Genomic DNA, 18111 nt, shown 5'->3' with positions numbered 1-18111 from the left:
GATACGCGAAACGTGATGTACAGTCGACATGCTGTTGACCGTACACACTGCATTTATCTTCTTCTTTTCTTCCACTTTAAAAAATAGCGGTCTGTCCGGTAAATGTTTAAAACTTTATTCAAAAAGCATTTAACAGGTATAGCACATGTATATTTGATTTTCATACGGTGTGATCGCTGTCAATGTATGAGACTGTATCAAACATGTTTTAGAACTATATGTGACCGCAAATGTATTTTATACTTGTATAAAAACTTGATGGCAACACAGTGTGAACGAAAGAATGTTTCATACAATTGCAATACATGTTAAAAACCAATTATTATGTTTTGACAAGTATTTTACAAGTTTTTTATGAAACAAGTGTTTGACTTGTTTCTTGGTGTAAACGAGGGTTTATACGCCCTTTGTAACACCATGAATATTGCAAAACGCAGTGAGGCAAACTGGTATTTCGTCCACTCCAGGCGGAGTAAAAAGTTAAAGGCTGCGGTGATGCCAAAACAAAAAAACTGATAAAAATGTTCTATTCTATTTTATTCTTCCTACTGTAGCTTCTGTGGAAGGTATAACACAAGTTTGCCAATGTCGTGTAGAAGTAGACCACCAAGCTTAGAGTATAAGCTTGGTGGTCTACTAGTGATCGGTGCTTAAGATTGATGTAATAAAAGAGTAGATCAAGGATAAAAGTAAGGCAATATTTTATCTGTTAGCCGTCAAGGATAGCTGGCGTACTAACACCTGAAGAAATCAATCGTTAATTTTATTCCCACATATTTAAATGAAAATCACTTTAATTTCGTAAATATGAAATGTGATATGTTTTGTAGAAACATGTTTGTTTTCATAATTCACCGCGTCATCACAACTGTTGTTCGACTTTTTAAAATACTTTAAGAAGGAAAAAAACTGAAATAGAAGATACTAACTATTTATTACAAAAATTACATCATTTAGGTACAATAATAAATTGATTTGGCAATAATTGTATGTACAATTATGTTAATACCTACCTACTCGTATTTGACGAGCTGGTTGGCATTTCTTATTACAATTTATCAGCTGATAAGCTTCGATTAGGCTTGTAATTACTTAATTAAAAAAATACATGGTTGATGGCCATCAACCCAGTTTTAAAAGTAGTACAAAAAGGTGACGCCATTTATAATTATAATGCAAACAGCATTCAGTTAGGTTTGACAAAACACTGTCTTAATAAATGCAATGAAAAGTTACTTCAAGTTTGAAATTAGGTAGGTACTTCTCCCTCTCATGTAATTCTGTAGTGACACAGGTAAGATAAAGACAAAATTTTAAATTTGGAATAATTTTACTTCGCGATTATAACACAGCGTACGCTTCTCAACTTTAAAATATAAGTACAAACATATTTTAATCCGGGTTTAGTCCTTAAAAATGTACAGCTAATGGATATTCTAAACGTCATGTCATTAATTAATATCTAATTCACTTAAAAGCCATCACAGTAACAGAGCTCTAGAGTACATCACTCATCATTCACCACCTGTAGTTGTAGTTGGCCATCGCTCCATAGTCCCTCAAGCCTGGCATCTGGTTGTACGTTCCTTGCACTGAGAAGTCGCCGTTCTTGCCCACCGGCCATTTACCGCCGGCCGCCGCCGAGTACTGAAATGATATTTATCATTCTACTTCACGTCATACAATTTAACTGTGAACTTCGCTGGTATACCAGTGGGAGACTCCTTTGCACAAGATGCTGGCTAGATTTTGGTTAGCACAACGGTGCCCATTTCTGCCGTAAAGCAGTAATGTGTGTGATTTGCGTGTATGTGTAATGAAAGTTGAAACTGCAAACCGTACGTAAGGACGTGCGCGAGGGGGTGAAAGGGAAACGGGAGGGGGCATTACGTTCCAGGGAGGTCCAGATATAATTTGGCCGCGTAGTACGCTATAATATATAAGCAGTGATGTGTAAGCAATACTGTGTTTCGGTCTGAAGGGCTCCGTATCTAGTGAAATTACTGCGCAAATGAGACTCAATATTTTACGTCTCAAGGTGACGCGCATTGTAATGGGCAGGACGTATCAATTACCATCAGCTGAACGTCTTGCTCGTCTCGTCCCTTATTTTCATATAAAAAATACGAATCGTCCAACCACGTTTAGCGCTCCCTTACACAAGCTAAAATAACATCATCAGGTGTTTTTGTTGTGAACCAGACTGGAGTGAGCTTCCATGTGTGATTTTTTTGGTCTGCTACCGTTCGTGTACACCCATTTTAACGGCTATTGGTAGAAGTGTCTTACTGTGAAGAATAATAATTACTTAATTATTTGAATGTTGATATTTTTTGAACCTTGCAATGGTGACACGTGTATACCACACGTCTGGAAAGGCACGAGCACCTTCCACGATATTTATTGAATAAATTAAGTTGTAATGCAATTTGATTTGCAAAAGGGACTCGCTGAGATTTTTTTATTTTTCTCTGTTTCTCTAACCACCAGGTGAATGACTTGATGGTTAGTGACACAATGCAGTGAGGCTCAGGATTTTTTGATCACTGCTATTGCGCTGGTCACGTTGAGAAATAGGATATTAAGGAATAAATAGGCCTGTAATAACTAGTAACCACATTAAAGCTTCAAGACAGAATGACTACCGTACCTATTTAGCAGGAATCCTGTGCAAAGACTTACCGCCCTTGGTGGGCTTATTTATTATAATGTTATGAATTCCTTAACTAAAATAAATTTTAAAATTTATCATTCAGGATTATCCTGTCATAATTTATATTCTGTCTAGTTATACTGAACCCAAACATAATTGATCTTGGTAAGTAGTAAATTAAAGTAATAATTATACCACTAGTTACGGTGACCTTCTAACTGAAATACAAATAGTGCCTGCGCACAATACGCTTCAACAGAAAAGGGCAAAACAGCGAAGTGCTATCCATCTAACCTGAATCCTGTGCAAAGAAGTCTTCGACTGGTATAGTGCTGAGTTTCTTGCTGTTCTTTTCAGGTCCAACGAACAGTTTTTAATAATAGATTGAAAAAAATTAATTTGTATATGTTACCATAGTATGTCCGTGTATCTGCTTGGTGATGTCCAGAGAGGCCTGTGCGTTGGGGTTCTCGTAGCGCAGGCCTCCGCCCACCAGCGAGGCGTCTCCCATCGGACCCAAAACCCGCGAGCCCGACAACTGCCCGCTCAGCTTTCCACGAGCGTCGTCGAAGATCTGGTGCTCGTAACCGCCCTTACCCTAGGTCATTAACATAGTGCTCATGTTGATACAACATCCGAAGAGAATATACTATAGATGAAAAGAATATATATAGATGAAAAGAATGTAGATTTCGCGAATTATGAAGTATATTCGTAAATGAAAGGTCTGTTATGTGCAAATATAAATTCGGAGAGTGATAATTTTGATCGTCAAAAATATCTCTTATGACATATTATAGTGGATGAAGACCAATCAGAACACCTTGATCTTACTGTGTCATTATTGCAAGTCATATTTAAAAGCGATAGTGCTGTTGCTGTATTTTTGTTTACACTAACATGAAACTTACAAAGAGTCCATTATCGTTAGCGCCAAGAGTTCCGAACACCTTGCCGTTGTCGCCCACTTTACGATCCACCGTGACGTCACGGCGCCCCCGCTGTCTCACCGTGCCTCCGACTGCGCCCCCCACGTACCATACGGGGTATGTTCTGTGGACCGTACACTCATATAAGTAGCAGTTATATATATAAGTATTGTAAGTACTTATTCATATTTAAAATTCTCGCATAAGTCATTTAAAGACATTTGTCCTCATAAATATAAATCCTATGAATTATGAAATGAATACCAGCGGCTGTACACTGAATTTCCACTCTACCAGATGTGCAAAACTTTTTAAGTTAATTGTATACAGTTTCTATCAACCGATTCTGAGTGTTTCCAAAACGCTCGCTACGGCAATATTCAAACGAACACGAAAATTCTGGTCTGAAGGGCGCTGTAACTAGTGAAATTACTGGGCAAATGAGACTTAACATCTCATGTCTCAAGCGCAGTTGTAGTGCCCTTCAGAACTTTTGGGTTTTGCAAGAATCCTAAGCGGCACTGCATTGTAATGGGCAGGGCGTTACAACTTCCATCAGCTGAACGTCCTGCTCGTCTTGTCTTTTATTGTCATAAAAAAAATGAGCTGTTCACACACTCTTTGTCTTACGTACGTCAACTTTATTTTGCCTTCGTCCTCTATATGTGGACAAGTCATAAACTATTCTCATAACCAGTCCGCGACTGGATATAAGAAAATGTCACGTAAAGACCACTTGCATTTACGTTTTTAGCGTGCTGTTACTTAAATGTACTATTCAGATAACATCATCAACACTTACGGGTCACGTAAAACTGGCACAAACTCCTGAGCGGCGATGGTACACACCATTGTGATTAAAACACAGACCTGCTTCATCTTGGATTGCTGTTTCCTGTAATATAAGTTGTGCTACATTATATTGCCTTTGAAGAAAAGCCGTTCAATAAGTTTAATTAAATTATGTTATCAAAAATATATTAATACCATTAATACCTGTGCTTATTATAAAAAATAATTAGCTACGTTTCCTCACGAAGTGCCCTCGAACGTGATATAGAGACACAGTAATTTTTATTTAACTTTTAATTTTATCCAATCTGGGATAAATATTGGTTATCTTATTTGAAAAAAATGTTATATCAAAAAAAACTGATACACGATCGTGACGACAGCGCCGCCTACCAGATTCAAATTATAACAAACAGCTACATGCTGACACCACAGAGTAGGGACACTTTAGTAGCTGAAACCAATTAGCAGGAGGAGAAACACGAGTACCGAACTTTTACATAAAAAGATTAATATTTAAATTTATTTTTTACATACCTTTTAACACACTGAAACTACAACGGTCAAATCACCGAGAACGAATGATAGTCGACATTTAGAGAATGAAGTATTTATACAAAACAACCGCCTCGGGAGCGAAGAGTAACTTCCCTTAGGAATTCCCCGAGACTCCGCGTTTGCTCATTACTCAATTAAGCTTACTAGCGTCATTATATTTATCAACAGCTAGATATTCATGTACAATCGAATCAGTCGAATCAAGTTGAACCAGTCGAACTTCAGGGGAGAGTCCAAAAATTGATGTTATAGAGATTTCGACTACTGAAGAGTTTTCATTTAAGACATGTTAACATGCTTTGTATGCATGCATGTTTTAAAACTACCTATTATTCGACTATGCAGAGATTACACAAATTTAATTTGAAAACAAAATCTATGAACGATGTGGGACTCGAACCCACGACCTCTCGCGTTCCGTGCGAGCGCATTTCGACTGAGCCAACTGTTGATAAATCTTCTATGTCTTGTTCAACTCTCAGGTTGTGGCTTCATCTACAAGATTTTTTTTCCAAATTATATTTGTATAGTTAATCCCAGAAGTGAAGGTTACTTTAAAAAATAACAAATTGTTTTATGCTGTGATTGATTTTACTTATTTAAGTAAGAGAAGTGAAAAAAAACTATAATGAAGTCAACTTATATTCATTCATTCATTCAAATTCATATATTGTTTTAATCAAATTATGGTATTAAAAAACTTATTGAACTGAGGCCTGGGAAGAACGAGCGCAAGAAACTCGCGACTTTTTTTTATACATTGCGTTACAATAAAATCTATTCATGAAATATCCTGAGGGCAATCGCTCCATTACCAAGCTGTAGTATCTTAGGACGTGAGAATTACTCTCTTCAAGTCTTTCTGCCAGTCGTTTTACACGTGTCAGCTTTGGACTAATTATTCTAATAAGTCGCATGATGGCATACGAGTCGCCTACAATAACATTTTTAGATTCCTCGTGGGCCTGAAACGTTGCTGTAGCGCTAGAGAAATGTACGCGGAGGCTAGGGTTGATTCGTTTAATTCTATTCAGCGTAAAAGAATTGCATCGTTCCTGTCCAGGGTTGAGAGTGTAATAACGGCATTATTAGGAGTATCTGACAGGCTGATGCTATCAGCAATGTATCGACGCTGGCTGGATATTGCAACCTAGTTCCTATTTGTAATTTATGTTGTTGACTTTATTTTAATTATATATTTTATAGTGTGTCTGTACTATGGATCAAGGGTCTGAAATAAAGTATTATATTATTATTATTATTATCATATTAAAAAATCATTTTTGTAATAGTTACCTTTATTACATAAACGTTTTTTAAATTATTCTATTGAATTTCGTAACACATTCGCCACACTACAATATCATACGTTGGAGAAAGTTTCTTCGCATTTTATATGAAAACTCAAAACCTATTTTTTTTATATAAGATGGGGTAAACGGGCAAGAGGCTCACGTTTATATAAGAGGGGGCAAACTGGCAAGAGGCTCACGGGATGGGGTGAAGTCAACACACATCCTCAGCAACAGGTATCAAGAGATGCGTTGCCGACCTTTCAGGTGGGAGTATGCTCATTTCTTGAAGATCCCTAAGTCGTATCGGTTTGAGAAAACAGCAGCCAGTAATTGATTCCACAGTGGCTATGCGAGGTAGGAAATTTCTTGCAAAAACGCGCGGTTGTGGAATGCCAGACGTCAACTTGTTACGTGTGGTATTTTGCATTTTGACGTAATGCCCCGTGGTGGAATACGGCCACTGGAATCAACCCGAACAGCCCCTCTGACCACTCCCCGTGATAAATGCGGTAGAAGATGCAGAGAGAAGCCATGTCAAAGAATCAAGCCGATCAGAGATGACTTGATCGTCGATGATTTGAGCCGCTCTTCGTTGTATGCGGGAATGATGAAAAAAATTCAAATTAAAGAAGCTGGTACTAGGAAGCGCCCGCCCAGAGGTGAGAACAGTACTCCATGTGAGGCTAAATTTTGTGGTGGGTTATAGTGAAGTCTCACGCCTCACTGATTACACCAAGCTTTTCAGAGGCCAGTTTGGCTTTTTTTGCCAAGTGACCACGGAACTGATCGTCGCTCGATATATCGACGCCAAGTATGCTTACATAGGCTGTGGCAGTTAGAGGAGTGATCTAGAATCGAGGTGATACGACAAAGGGAGACTTTTTTCAGTTAATTTACATTGAATTACAGAATATAATAGTTATCTTGTTGGTGGTGACGCGATTACTTTGCTGTTTTTATTTTGGGACTTCTGATAAAAAAAACTCGACAAGTTTGGCAGTCCTCTCTTGATGCTGACACTGCCTCAGAAATTCTGAAGGCACGAAAACCGGAGGAAAGAAGCTACGAGGTGCACCGTATGGCGAATACATTGACAACCCAAATATTTTGATCACAAAATGTTACTCTGCGACCACATTAACAACATAGCAAAAAAAAGCATAAGAAATCTGGGCTTTGTCTTGCGCACGTGCAAACCATTTTCTGATATAGAACCTATTAAAGTTATCTACTATGCATATGTCAGGAGTATTCTGGAATATGCTTGTCCAATATGGTCTCCACAATATATAATTTACAATGAACGCTTGGAACGTATACAGAAAAAATTCTTAAACCACCTAAACTACCGTAAAAAATTACACACCGGCTCTTATTATGACAGTTGTAAGGCGCACAAACTATTAACGTTGGAGCAGAGACGCATTTTACTTGATATGAGCCTACTATTTGATATTGTGAACAGCTTTGTTGACTGCGATAAATTGACCTCTAAAATATCATACTGTACACCGTCAACCCGCACGAGGCACACGAATCTACTATATGAACCACTACACTATACAAACTATTCCAAAAACACTTTCATATCACGGGCAATACATACTTACAACACAACCTTCAGTCACGTAGATCTTTTCAGCATAAATAAATCTAAATTCAAATCAGAACTCATAGCTACTTTCAATGATACATCTAAGTAACTGATGCACTAACATAATATAATAATATGTTTATTTATTTTACCACATATAGTATACATATTTATGTATTACCTTTTATGTATATATTTAGTAACAGTTTTTTTTTATGTAATGAAACGACCTATATAATCTCAAGATAAATCTCATTTTTGTTTAGTAGGTATCGCACCATGTTGAAATTTTTCGGAAACCGTAATTTAATATAAGGGAAACCTGTTATTGGCATTATTATTGTAAAATATTATTAGTTATTTATCTAATCTGTAATATGCTGTTGGTTTTCTTAATAAAATAAAATAAAATAAAATAATAAAAATAAAATAACCCCCAGCCAGTCTCTTAATTTTTGCTGAGCGGCTAAAGATTTGTGTGGTCCGACTATATTGTGATAAAAGATCTCAATCTTTGTTTTGATGTGAAACAATTAAAGACGCTCCACTCCAAATCTGTGGTACATTAAGAAAGTTATTTATGTTATGGTAACCCTTACCAAATTTAAAAGTTTATTAACAATACTATTGAATTTCGTAACACATTATTTTGTATAAAATACATGGGATTGTGTTCTAAAAGCATCTATATAGCCCAACAAAAAACTAACTCGACTTAACCATGTGTAGGCATAAAAAATGTTTGTTTTTTCCTCGTTAAATTACTATTATCAAAGTTTCTAGAAAATTAAAATAACATACGAGTATCATTATCAAGAATTTATTGAGAAGCAACTGTTAAAATGTTTATTCCTTTGAATTTTTCTCATAATTATTTTTAAGGACCTAGGTACATTATAAAGAGCGCTAGTAACCTACTTTTCCAGCATAAATATGGTATTAATATCACCTGCAATGCCAATGCCAGAATCAACAAATAAGTCAGTAAATAACCTATATATTGATAAGAGTGAAATACCACAAAGGTCATAGTGTATGACCACAGAGCGGTTATCTCTTTTAACTGTTCTGTGTCTCATATCTATCTCTGTGACTCATGAGACAATTGCATTATTATTTGGAAACGGGGAATCACCGAAAACATTAAAACGTGCGTTATATTATGTATATTAGAAATATTATGACTATTAGCGGTTCATCATCATCATGATCAGCCGGAAGACGTCCACTGCTGGACAAAGGCTTCCCCCAAAGATTTCCACGATGACCGGTCCTGCGCTGCCCTCGTCGAACGGATTCCGGCGATCTTGACTAGATCGTCGGTCCATATTGTGGGGGGCCTACCAACACTGCGTCTTCCGGTACGTGGTCGCCATTCGAGGACATTTCTGCTCCACCGTCCATCTGTCCATTGAACGATGTGCCTTGGCCACTGCTACTTCAGTCTCGCAATCAATTGTGCTATGTCGGGGCCTTTGGTTCTCCTGTGGATCTCCTCATTTCTGATTAAATCTCGCAGGGAAACTCCGAGCATAGCCCTCTCCATTTCTCTCTGAGCGACAATGAGCTTCCTCATAAGGCCCATAGTTAGCGACGACGCGGACATCTGCGTACCGGAAGTCATCAAGTCATCACTGGCAACACACATTTGTTCAAAACCCTCGTCTTCAGACACTGCGGTATTTGGGACGAGAAGATTTTACGGATATTAGCGGTAGATACGAATACAGCTGCACGAAGAATATAAATTCCTCTGACGTTGTCAAAATGTCCCGTGATTATTTACACGTAATGGATGTTAAAGGTTAAAACCTTATTTTGGGTTAAGGGCATTAAGTAAAAAAAGCTAAAATAATTCACATGCAACCAGAATTTCACCCCACTTACATATTTACACTTTAAATTTCCATTTGTCTAGGGTAGTTATCTGGCAGCGGTCAGACATGTAAATAGAGCCATAATATGTATTTCGTACATATCTACTTACATATATACATAATAATAATAAGCCATTTATTCCATAACCCATAATATACAATCAAATGTTAGTAATTTAAAGTTCTTAAAATCTAGTGTTAATTTTATTTAAAGTGACTAGTTTAATTATTTATTCAATATAATTTTGGTTATGGACCCCATTTTTTATTTTGTATAGGCCTCCCCCAACTTTTTCCATTTTTCCCTGTCCTTGCCTTGATCGATCCAGTTTCTCCCCACCGCGCCGCCTGCACGATGTCATCTACCCATCTCTGCTTTGGTCTACCAGTGCATCTTTTACCTGGTGGTTTTTCCATTGTCCACCTTCTGTCTGTGTGGCCAGCCCATTGCCATTTCAATGTGCGCGTGTCTTAGTGCATCGGTAAGCTAGTTTTTCTTTCTAATGTCTTCACTACGTACTTTTTGTAGTTTTCTGATCCGCAATATGCTTCTCTCCATTGATTTTTGTGTCTTTTCTATTTTTTGTTTTATTTCTTTTGTGAATGCCCAGGTTTGACAGCCATAGAGCAGGCATGGCATAACACAACTGTCCATCACGATTTTTTCATATGCAGTCTATAGTTGCCTTTTAATATATCTTTAAGCGACCAGAATTTTTTCCACGATAATGTTATTCTCTTCTTTACTTCTTCTAAGTTGCTGTTTATATAATGAGACTTATTTCCCCAAATAGATGTGACTGTCAACATATTCTATTGTGTGTCCGTTTACTTGTATTGGCCTTCTGTAATGGTAAGTCATTATTTTTGTCCTGTTTGTGTTCATTGCAAGACCAACTTTTTTACTTTCTTGATCGAGTGTCGTTACCGATTCCTCTAAGTCTTTAGGTGATTCGGCCAGTATCGCAATGTCATCTGCAAATCGCAGATGATTGAGGTATTTACCATTTAACAGAATTCCTTTGTGTGTCCAATATATTTTACTGAAAATGTCTTGAAGAACCGCTATAAAAAGTTTAGGTGACAGTGGGACACCTTGTAATACACCTCGTTCAATTTTGAAGGGTTCTCCGCTGGTCTCCAATCTAACTTTGCTTGTACTATTTTCATACACGTTTTTTATAATGTTGATATATTTCTGGTCGATATTTAAAGAGTAAAGCGCGTTCCAGATGGAGAAGCTATCGAAGGCTTTTCTAAAATCTATAAACGCCACATAGAGTGGTCTGTTAAATTCTCTGTGTTTTTCTATTACTTGTTCAATTGTCTGTATGTGATCAATAGTGCTGAAACCTGAGCGGAAGCCTGCTTGCTCTGTAGGTTGTGCGTTGTCGATTTCCTGAGTGATTCGTTTCAGTATTATTGAAGCAAAGAGTTTATATGTGCTTGATAGAAGACTAATTGGCCTATAGTTGTCTGTATCTTGCAGATTGCCTTTTTTAAAAATAAGAGTTATTTATTTATTTATTGGTTCCCATACAACATACATGTATTAATAATTACAAAATAACGCTAGTATAAGTAAATCATTATTAACATATACGTCAATTAAATGGAAACACTTATGATAGTAACACGTGATATTTAACTTAAATAAATGAAGAGTTATATAAAACAATAAATAATTTTATGTTACTATCATGACGTAGGAAAATGCATGTAACTTGTTAACTGAGATAAAATAAACATAAATTTAAAACACACAAACTAAAATTATATCCTACATACTATAAGTATAACATACAATAAAGCGAAACTGATACATATTTCAAAAAACATAAATATGAAGCACATAAAGATAAGCTAAGGCTCTAACAGGCGCAGAGTGTCTAAAACTAGGCGTCGAAAACTGCACAGACTATTAGAAAAAATATCAATACAGTTATTGATATTTGCTAAGTCATTATATGAACGAGATAATCTATTAACTGGTGCATTATGTGATGTCCACAAGCGAGAAGTTGGAACAAAGAAAGTCCTTACATTTCTAGTCCTACAAGGATTACAGTATAGTGAAAACCTGGACAACAGTTTAGTATGAATATGATGATTTACAACTTTATACATGTATATTAGATCAATTAATTTACGGCGCATTTCAAGTGAGTCTAGATTAAAATATTTTAATCTAGCTTCATAACTATGCAGTGATTTTCTAAGTTTGAAACGGTTACACAAAATTCTCAAAAAACGTTTCTGAACATTTTCCACGGTATCAATGTGGTTTTTATAAAAAGGTGACCATGCTACTGAACCATATTCTAAAATACTACGAACCAGAGATTTATATAATATTACAACACTATGTTGGCATTTGAAAGGTTTTGAAATGCGTAAGATAAAACCTAGCATCCGATTTGCTCTTTCAGCAGTAGTATCAATGTGTTCAATGAATGATAGTTTTTTATCAACAATAACACCTAAATCTCTAGTAAATTCTTTATGACTTAAAAGTGAATTCGAAATGTGATAGGAAAAATTTACGCTATTTATCTTATTAGTGAATGTGGCAACATGACATTTGTCAACATTTAGTTTCATTAAATTATTATGGCACCAAGTACTGAGAGCAGAAAGGTCACGCTGTAGATTGAAACAGTCATCAATGTTTTCAATTTTTCTGTATAGTTTAAGATCATCTGCATAAAACAGATATCTACTATTGCAAGTAAAACATGATGAGACATCATTAATGAACAAAGCAAACAATAAAGGACCGAGATGAGACCCTTGAGGTACTCCAGATGGAACCAAAATGGCGTCAGAAAAAAATCCGTTGATAGCTACAATTTGTGTGCGATTTTTAATATATGACGTGATCCAACGCATTAAATCACCATGTATACCACATTCCATTAGCTTTATAAGTAAGAGCTCGTGGTTGACCTTATCAAACGCTTTTTGAAAGTCTGTTATGTCTGACGAACACCAACTTTCATACGATAATATACACAATATTTTTCTTGAAATTGGATTCTTGAAACCAAAAATTCTGAGCGGCACTGCAATTGCGCTCGTCACCTTGAGACATAAGATGTTAAGTCTCATTTGCCCAGTAATTTCAATAGATACGGCGCCCTTCAGACCGAAACACACTAATGTTTATACATTACTACTTCACGGCAGAAATAGGCGCCGTTGTGGTACCCATAATCTAGCCGACTTCCTGTGCAAAGGAGCCTCCCACTGGTAAACACAATAGTTCAACAACATAATTGTTGACAGTCTGTATCGATACGTGTAGTGCTATTATAACAACAATTAAAAAAACTAATATTGGGAATTTCAATATGGCTGTGCAAGCAAGGCAAATTAAATAAACCAAAATATTTTATTAGAATATTACTTTAACATGTAAGAGGATTATCCTCATTAGCTCAACCCTTTACGAAGTGACAGTAAATTCAATAAGAAAAGTAATTTTCTGACTTATATAGGTGTCATTTCCGTGAATGAATAAAGTGATTTTGATTTGATTAAGAACCAGGGGAGTTTGAATCCGATACGCACTTGGCCGATTTACAGGGTTTTGGTTAGGTGCCCGGGATAGATCGATTGTGGTGATTAAAACTATTTTTTTTACTGTTTGGAGGGACTTATAAACTGAGTTATTAATATACGATATCAATTTAAACTAAATTAAACTTAAATTTGGTCTGAAGGGCGCAGCTATAGCTACTGGGCAAATGAAATTTGACATCTTATGTCTCAAGGTGACGAGCGCTGTTGTAGTGCCACTCAGAATTTTTGGGTATTTCAAGAATCCTGAGAGGCACTGCATTCTAATGGGCAGGGCGTATCAATTACCATCAGCTGAACGTCCTGCTTGTTACTTGTTAGTCAGAATGACGCTAGCAAGCTTTATCTAGTTATGTAGTTATTAACGCGGGGTCTCGGGGAATTACTAAGGGAAGTTACTCTTCGGTCCCGAGGCGGTTGTTTTGTATAAATACTTCATTCACTAAATGTCGACTATCATTCGTTCTTTGAGGCTTGACCGTTGTAACTTCAGTGTATTAAAAGGTATGTAAATAATAATTATAAATAATTATCTTTTTATGTTAAACTTTGGTATTCGTGATTCTAGCTTCTAAGTATCCCTACCTACTCTGTAGTGTCAGCTTATAGCTGTTTGTTATACTTTGAATCTGGTAGGTGGCGTTGTCGTCGCGATCGCGTATCACTTGTTTTTTTTTGGATACAACACTTTTTTCAAATAGAATAATAATATGCCAGTAATATGATGAAAACTAGGAGCAAGAACCGACCTATCCTAGATTTGATAAATGTAAACTCTTGGGATTACTTAATAAAGAATAAAGTTTCAAGCCTACCGGAGAATATTAGCAAATAGTTCTAGCTCTCTCTATATCATGTTCGCAGGCATTTGTATTAATCTTAATATATTTATTTGTGCGTCTGTTGTAATTGAACTACCTCCTAAACGACTGTACCGATTATGACGATTTTTTGTGTATTCCAGTGAATTTGAGATTGGTTTAGATTCTCAATTCCGTCCATATAATATTATTCTCCCGCTCATGTGAATGTTAGTGAACTCCTCCTAACAACTGGACCGATTTTTCAAATTTAAGACGTGTGTACAGTCTAACAACTAGTGTTCTTATAAAAATATTGATACTTTTTACATCTAAAAGAAGAAGATACCAAATGCTAGATGCATCTTATATGTTCGCCACAATAGGTATTTCATAAAAGATAAATACGCGTGGGTGAAACCGTGGGGCACAGCTCAATAGTATTTTATATTATTAATTAAAAAAGGCCTTTTATTTCACTTCAAAAATTATCTGCTATTATCTGCTATATCTATAGCAAACTAATAATTTAATATAAAATAAGCACATATTAATGGTATAAATAATATATTATATGGTATAAATATATTTGGCAATATAATGTAGCGCAACTTATATTACAGGAAACAGCAATCCAAGATGAAGCAGGTCTGTGTTCTGATAACAATGGTGTGTGCCATCGCAGCTCAGGAGTTTGTGCCAGTTTTACATGACCCGTAAGTTTTTATGATATCTGAATATTACGTGGAAATAGCAGCACGCCAGAAAAGTAAATGCAAGGTGTCTTTAAATGGCATGTTCTATTATCCAGTTTGCTACTAAGAACAGAGTAAAACTTGTCCATATATAGCAAACGTAGACGGAAGAAAGCTACCGAACGTAATACAAAAGAGTGACATATCTTTGGGAAGATTTATTCTTTAACCACTTGAGATATGTTAGCTCAATGCAAAGTATAATAAGAAACATGAACAGAATCAAGAATAAATCTAAGCTGTGAGCTATAGTTAATAGTGGCTATCACAAAAGATCACATTAGTTGCAGACCAGTTTACCAGAGGGAGGATCCTTTGCCCAGGATGCTGGCTAGATTATGGGTAAAATCGATTCAATGTTTATTTATTAATTGGTGAAAACTATGGTCTGTGGTCTGGTATTTAAGTTCGCGTCGTGTAGATGCAAATAATCGATTCTTTTGAACTCTGCGGGCCTACTCCTAAATTCGATATTCGATATATCGTGGCATTAGTCGTGTCGAATCCTACTCTTAGTTACATCGTATTTAATGTCGAAACGATGATTGAACGAACGAAACATTTATCGATATTATCGGTCTATCCCTACTCTTAGTTCAAAATGTCAGAGACGAATATTCAAATTCGACAAACAATCAAACGTCACTTTTACGATAATCGCAACGAAGTCGAGATGGTGCAGAGTCAGGCATGGTTCTAAGTGCATAAGCTATGTTTTGACTTTTGACACTTAACAGCGACATAGCACAGATTATACATAGTTTGCGCATAATTCATTTACTCTAACATCGTAAAAAAATCAAAGTATTAGTCTATGGTTACGATGTTGTTACGATAAACGATATGGAATACGAACATTTGTTAGAGTAGGGTAGGTGCGATATATTCGTGTTATTATCGTATCGTTCGGTTTTGTAATATTCTTACTGATATACATCTAACACAATACCAGTGGAAGGCTCCTTTGTACAGGATGTCGGCGAGATTATGGGTACCACAACGGCGCCTATTTCTGCCGTGAAGCAGTATTATGTAAGCATTACTGTCTTTCGGTCTGAAGGGCGCCGTAGCTAGTGAAATTGCTGGGCAAATGAGACTTAACATCTTATGTCTCAAAGTGACGATCGCAATTATATTGCTGCTAAGAATTTTTATGTTTTTCAAGAATATTGAGCGGCACTGCATTGTAATGGGTATGGCTTACCAATTGCCAACTGAAGCTCCTGCTCGTCTCGTCCCTAATTTTCGGTAAAAAAGAAGAGAAACAGGGCTGTACTGAACTCTACTAAACAAAAACGTTTTACCAACCATAACCTTAAGACAAAGGGTGAGTGAACAGTTCATTAAAGACGAAGAAATCGTTTCCGTTGTTCTTTGTGTGTGGACAAGTCCTTAGCAGAATAATCAGCCAATTCTCTATTATATTTTCTTTGGCCAAACAGATTTCGTGTAATATTTTAGTATGCCTTAGCGCGCGATTTCAAACCACTCCGTATCAGTTGATAGAAACTTTGTCGATCAGGTACATTGAAAGTTTGGTTGGGCTTACAGACCACAGACTTGGATCCAAAGTCTGTGTTACAGACATTTATTCTCATAAGATTTATGTTCAATCTTACAAGAGAATTTTAAATATAAATACAATATAACATTAGGTTATTAGGATAAAGCATGCACAAAAATACAAATAAAGAATGAATTTTGGGGGAATTACATTTGTCGTTTTTTGCGACTTCTACTAATATGAGTGTACGGTCCACAGAACATACCCCGTGTGGTACGTTGGGGACGCAATCAGAGGCACGGTGAGACAGAGGGGGCGCCGTGACGTCACGGTGGATCGTAAAGTGGGCGACAACGGCAAGGTGTTCGGAACTCTTGGCGCTAACGATAATGGACTCTTTGTAAGTTTCATCTTAATGTATACAACTTTATTCAATAATAGAAATAAATACAGCACCAGCATTATCGCTTCCAAATGTCTTGCAATAATGAGACAGTAAGATCAAGGTATTCTGGTCAGTCTTCATCCATCATATAATATGTCATAAGACATATTTTTTGACGATCGAAATTATCTTTCACCGAATCTATAATTGCACATAAAAGACCTTTCATTTACGAATATACTTCATACTGTGCGAAAGTAGTTATATCCACATTTCTCTGTGATCAAAGACATACTAGTATGAGCACTATGTTATTGACCTAGGGTAAGGGCGGGTACGAGCACCAGATCTTTGACGACGCTCGTGGAAAGCTGAGCGGGCAGGTGTCGGGCTCGAGGGTGCTGGGTCCGATGGGAGACGCCTCTCTGGTGGGCGGAGGCCTGCGCTACGAGAACCCCAATGCACAGGCTTCCTTGGACGTCACTAAGCAGATTCACGGACACACCATGGTAAGTTATTCTAACTCTGACGAAGTTGATGAGTGTAACAAGCTAGACATTTATGACCATGGTCTATAGCAGTCCGTTATTTGTGATTTATAATTATTGTTATTTAAAATTTCCAAGCAGAAGGAAGAATTGAAAAAAAAATGCATTATTTAGGTGAATCCGAGTCAATTCATTTTTCACCCACAACTGCATCGAGTTGTGTGCGAAATAAAATAGGCTACAATGAAAGTGTCTGGACAATGCCGCTCGTGTCATGACATACCTCTAGCAGTAGATGTTAGTAAAAATAGTTTTGAGTATTATTTTCTGCAAATATATATTTACAAATTTATTCTGACTTAGTGCTGAGATAATGATATTAAAAAAATACGAGGTGAGGGATCTTCGAACTCGTGTTAAAAATGCACAGTTTCCTATTGTTAAAATAAATATCTATCATCATTATCATTTCAATCAGAACACGATCACTGCTGGGAATAGGCGACCGCCAAAGGTCTCCACACTACTACTACGCTGCCCTCATCTAACCTTTTCCGGCGATGTCGACCAGATCATTGGTGTATCTTGTGGAGGGCCTACCAATAGGTAGGGTAATACTACGTCTACCTATTACATGGTCGCCATTTAAGGTCTTCGCTGTCTGTCCTTCGAGCCTTATGCCCTGCCCACTGCCACTTCACTGTGCAATCATATAAATATCTGAACTTGAAAGTACTTAATTTCGGTTACATGACTACTATAAATTAATACCTTAACTTTTCATTCCCCGACTCATATGTCAGAACTGTTTTGCTCTAAGACAAATTATTTGTGCTTTTTGATTTATTTTTTGGAGACAATAACAATGATATTATCGGACGCATGAGGCGGAAAGAGGGCGC

At 36.7% G+C, this 18111-nt stretch overlaps 1 protein-coding gene and 1 long non-coding RNA gene across 2 annotated transcripts; one reads left to right on the top strand and one right to left on the bottom strand.

The window, feature by feature from the left end:
* Positions 1 to 915: 915 nt before the first annotated feature.
* Positions 916 to 5039, bottom strand: LOC126976370 (gloverin-like). The gene is made up of 5 exons (XM_050824673.1): positions 4912 to 5039; positions 4385 to 4477; positions 3565 to 3706; positions 3066 to 3251; positions 916 to 1647 (listed from the first exon to the last, which is right to left on the bottom strand). The coding sequence occupies exons 2-5, from the start codon at positions 4459 to 4461 to the stop codon at positions 1519 to 1521; spliced, it is 534 nt and encodes a 177-aa protein (XP_050680630.1). The 5' UTR covers positions 4462 to 4477; positions 4912 to 5039; the 3' UTR covers positions 916 to 1518.
* An 8694-nt stretch (positions 5040 to 13733) lies between these two features.
* Positions 13734 to 16734, top strand: LOC126976371 (uncharacterized). The gene is made up of 3 exons (XR_007731897.1): positions 13734 to 13781; positions 14701 to 14793; positions 16595 to 16734. It is a non-coding gene; the product is annotated as an uncharacterized LOC126976371 (long non-coding RNA).
* The last annotated feature ends 1377 nt before the right edge of the window (positions 16735 to 18111 follow it).

Source organism: Leptidea sinapis, chromosome 40, assembly GCF_905404315.1.
Source record: "Leptidea sinapis chromosome 40, ilLepSina1.1, whole genome shotgun sequence".
Classification (NCBI taxonomy): Eukaryota; Metazoa; Arthropoda; class Insecta; order Lepidoptera; family Pieridae; genus Leptidea; species Leptidea sinapis.
The sequence above is the reverse complement of the archived record's forward strand: the minus strand, read 5'-3'. Positions and strand labels throughout refer to the sequence as shown.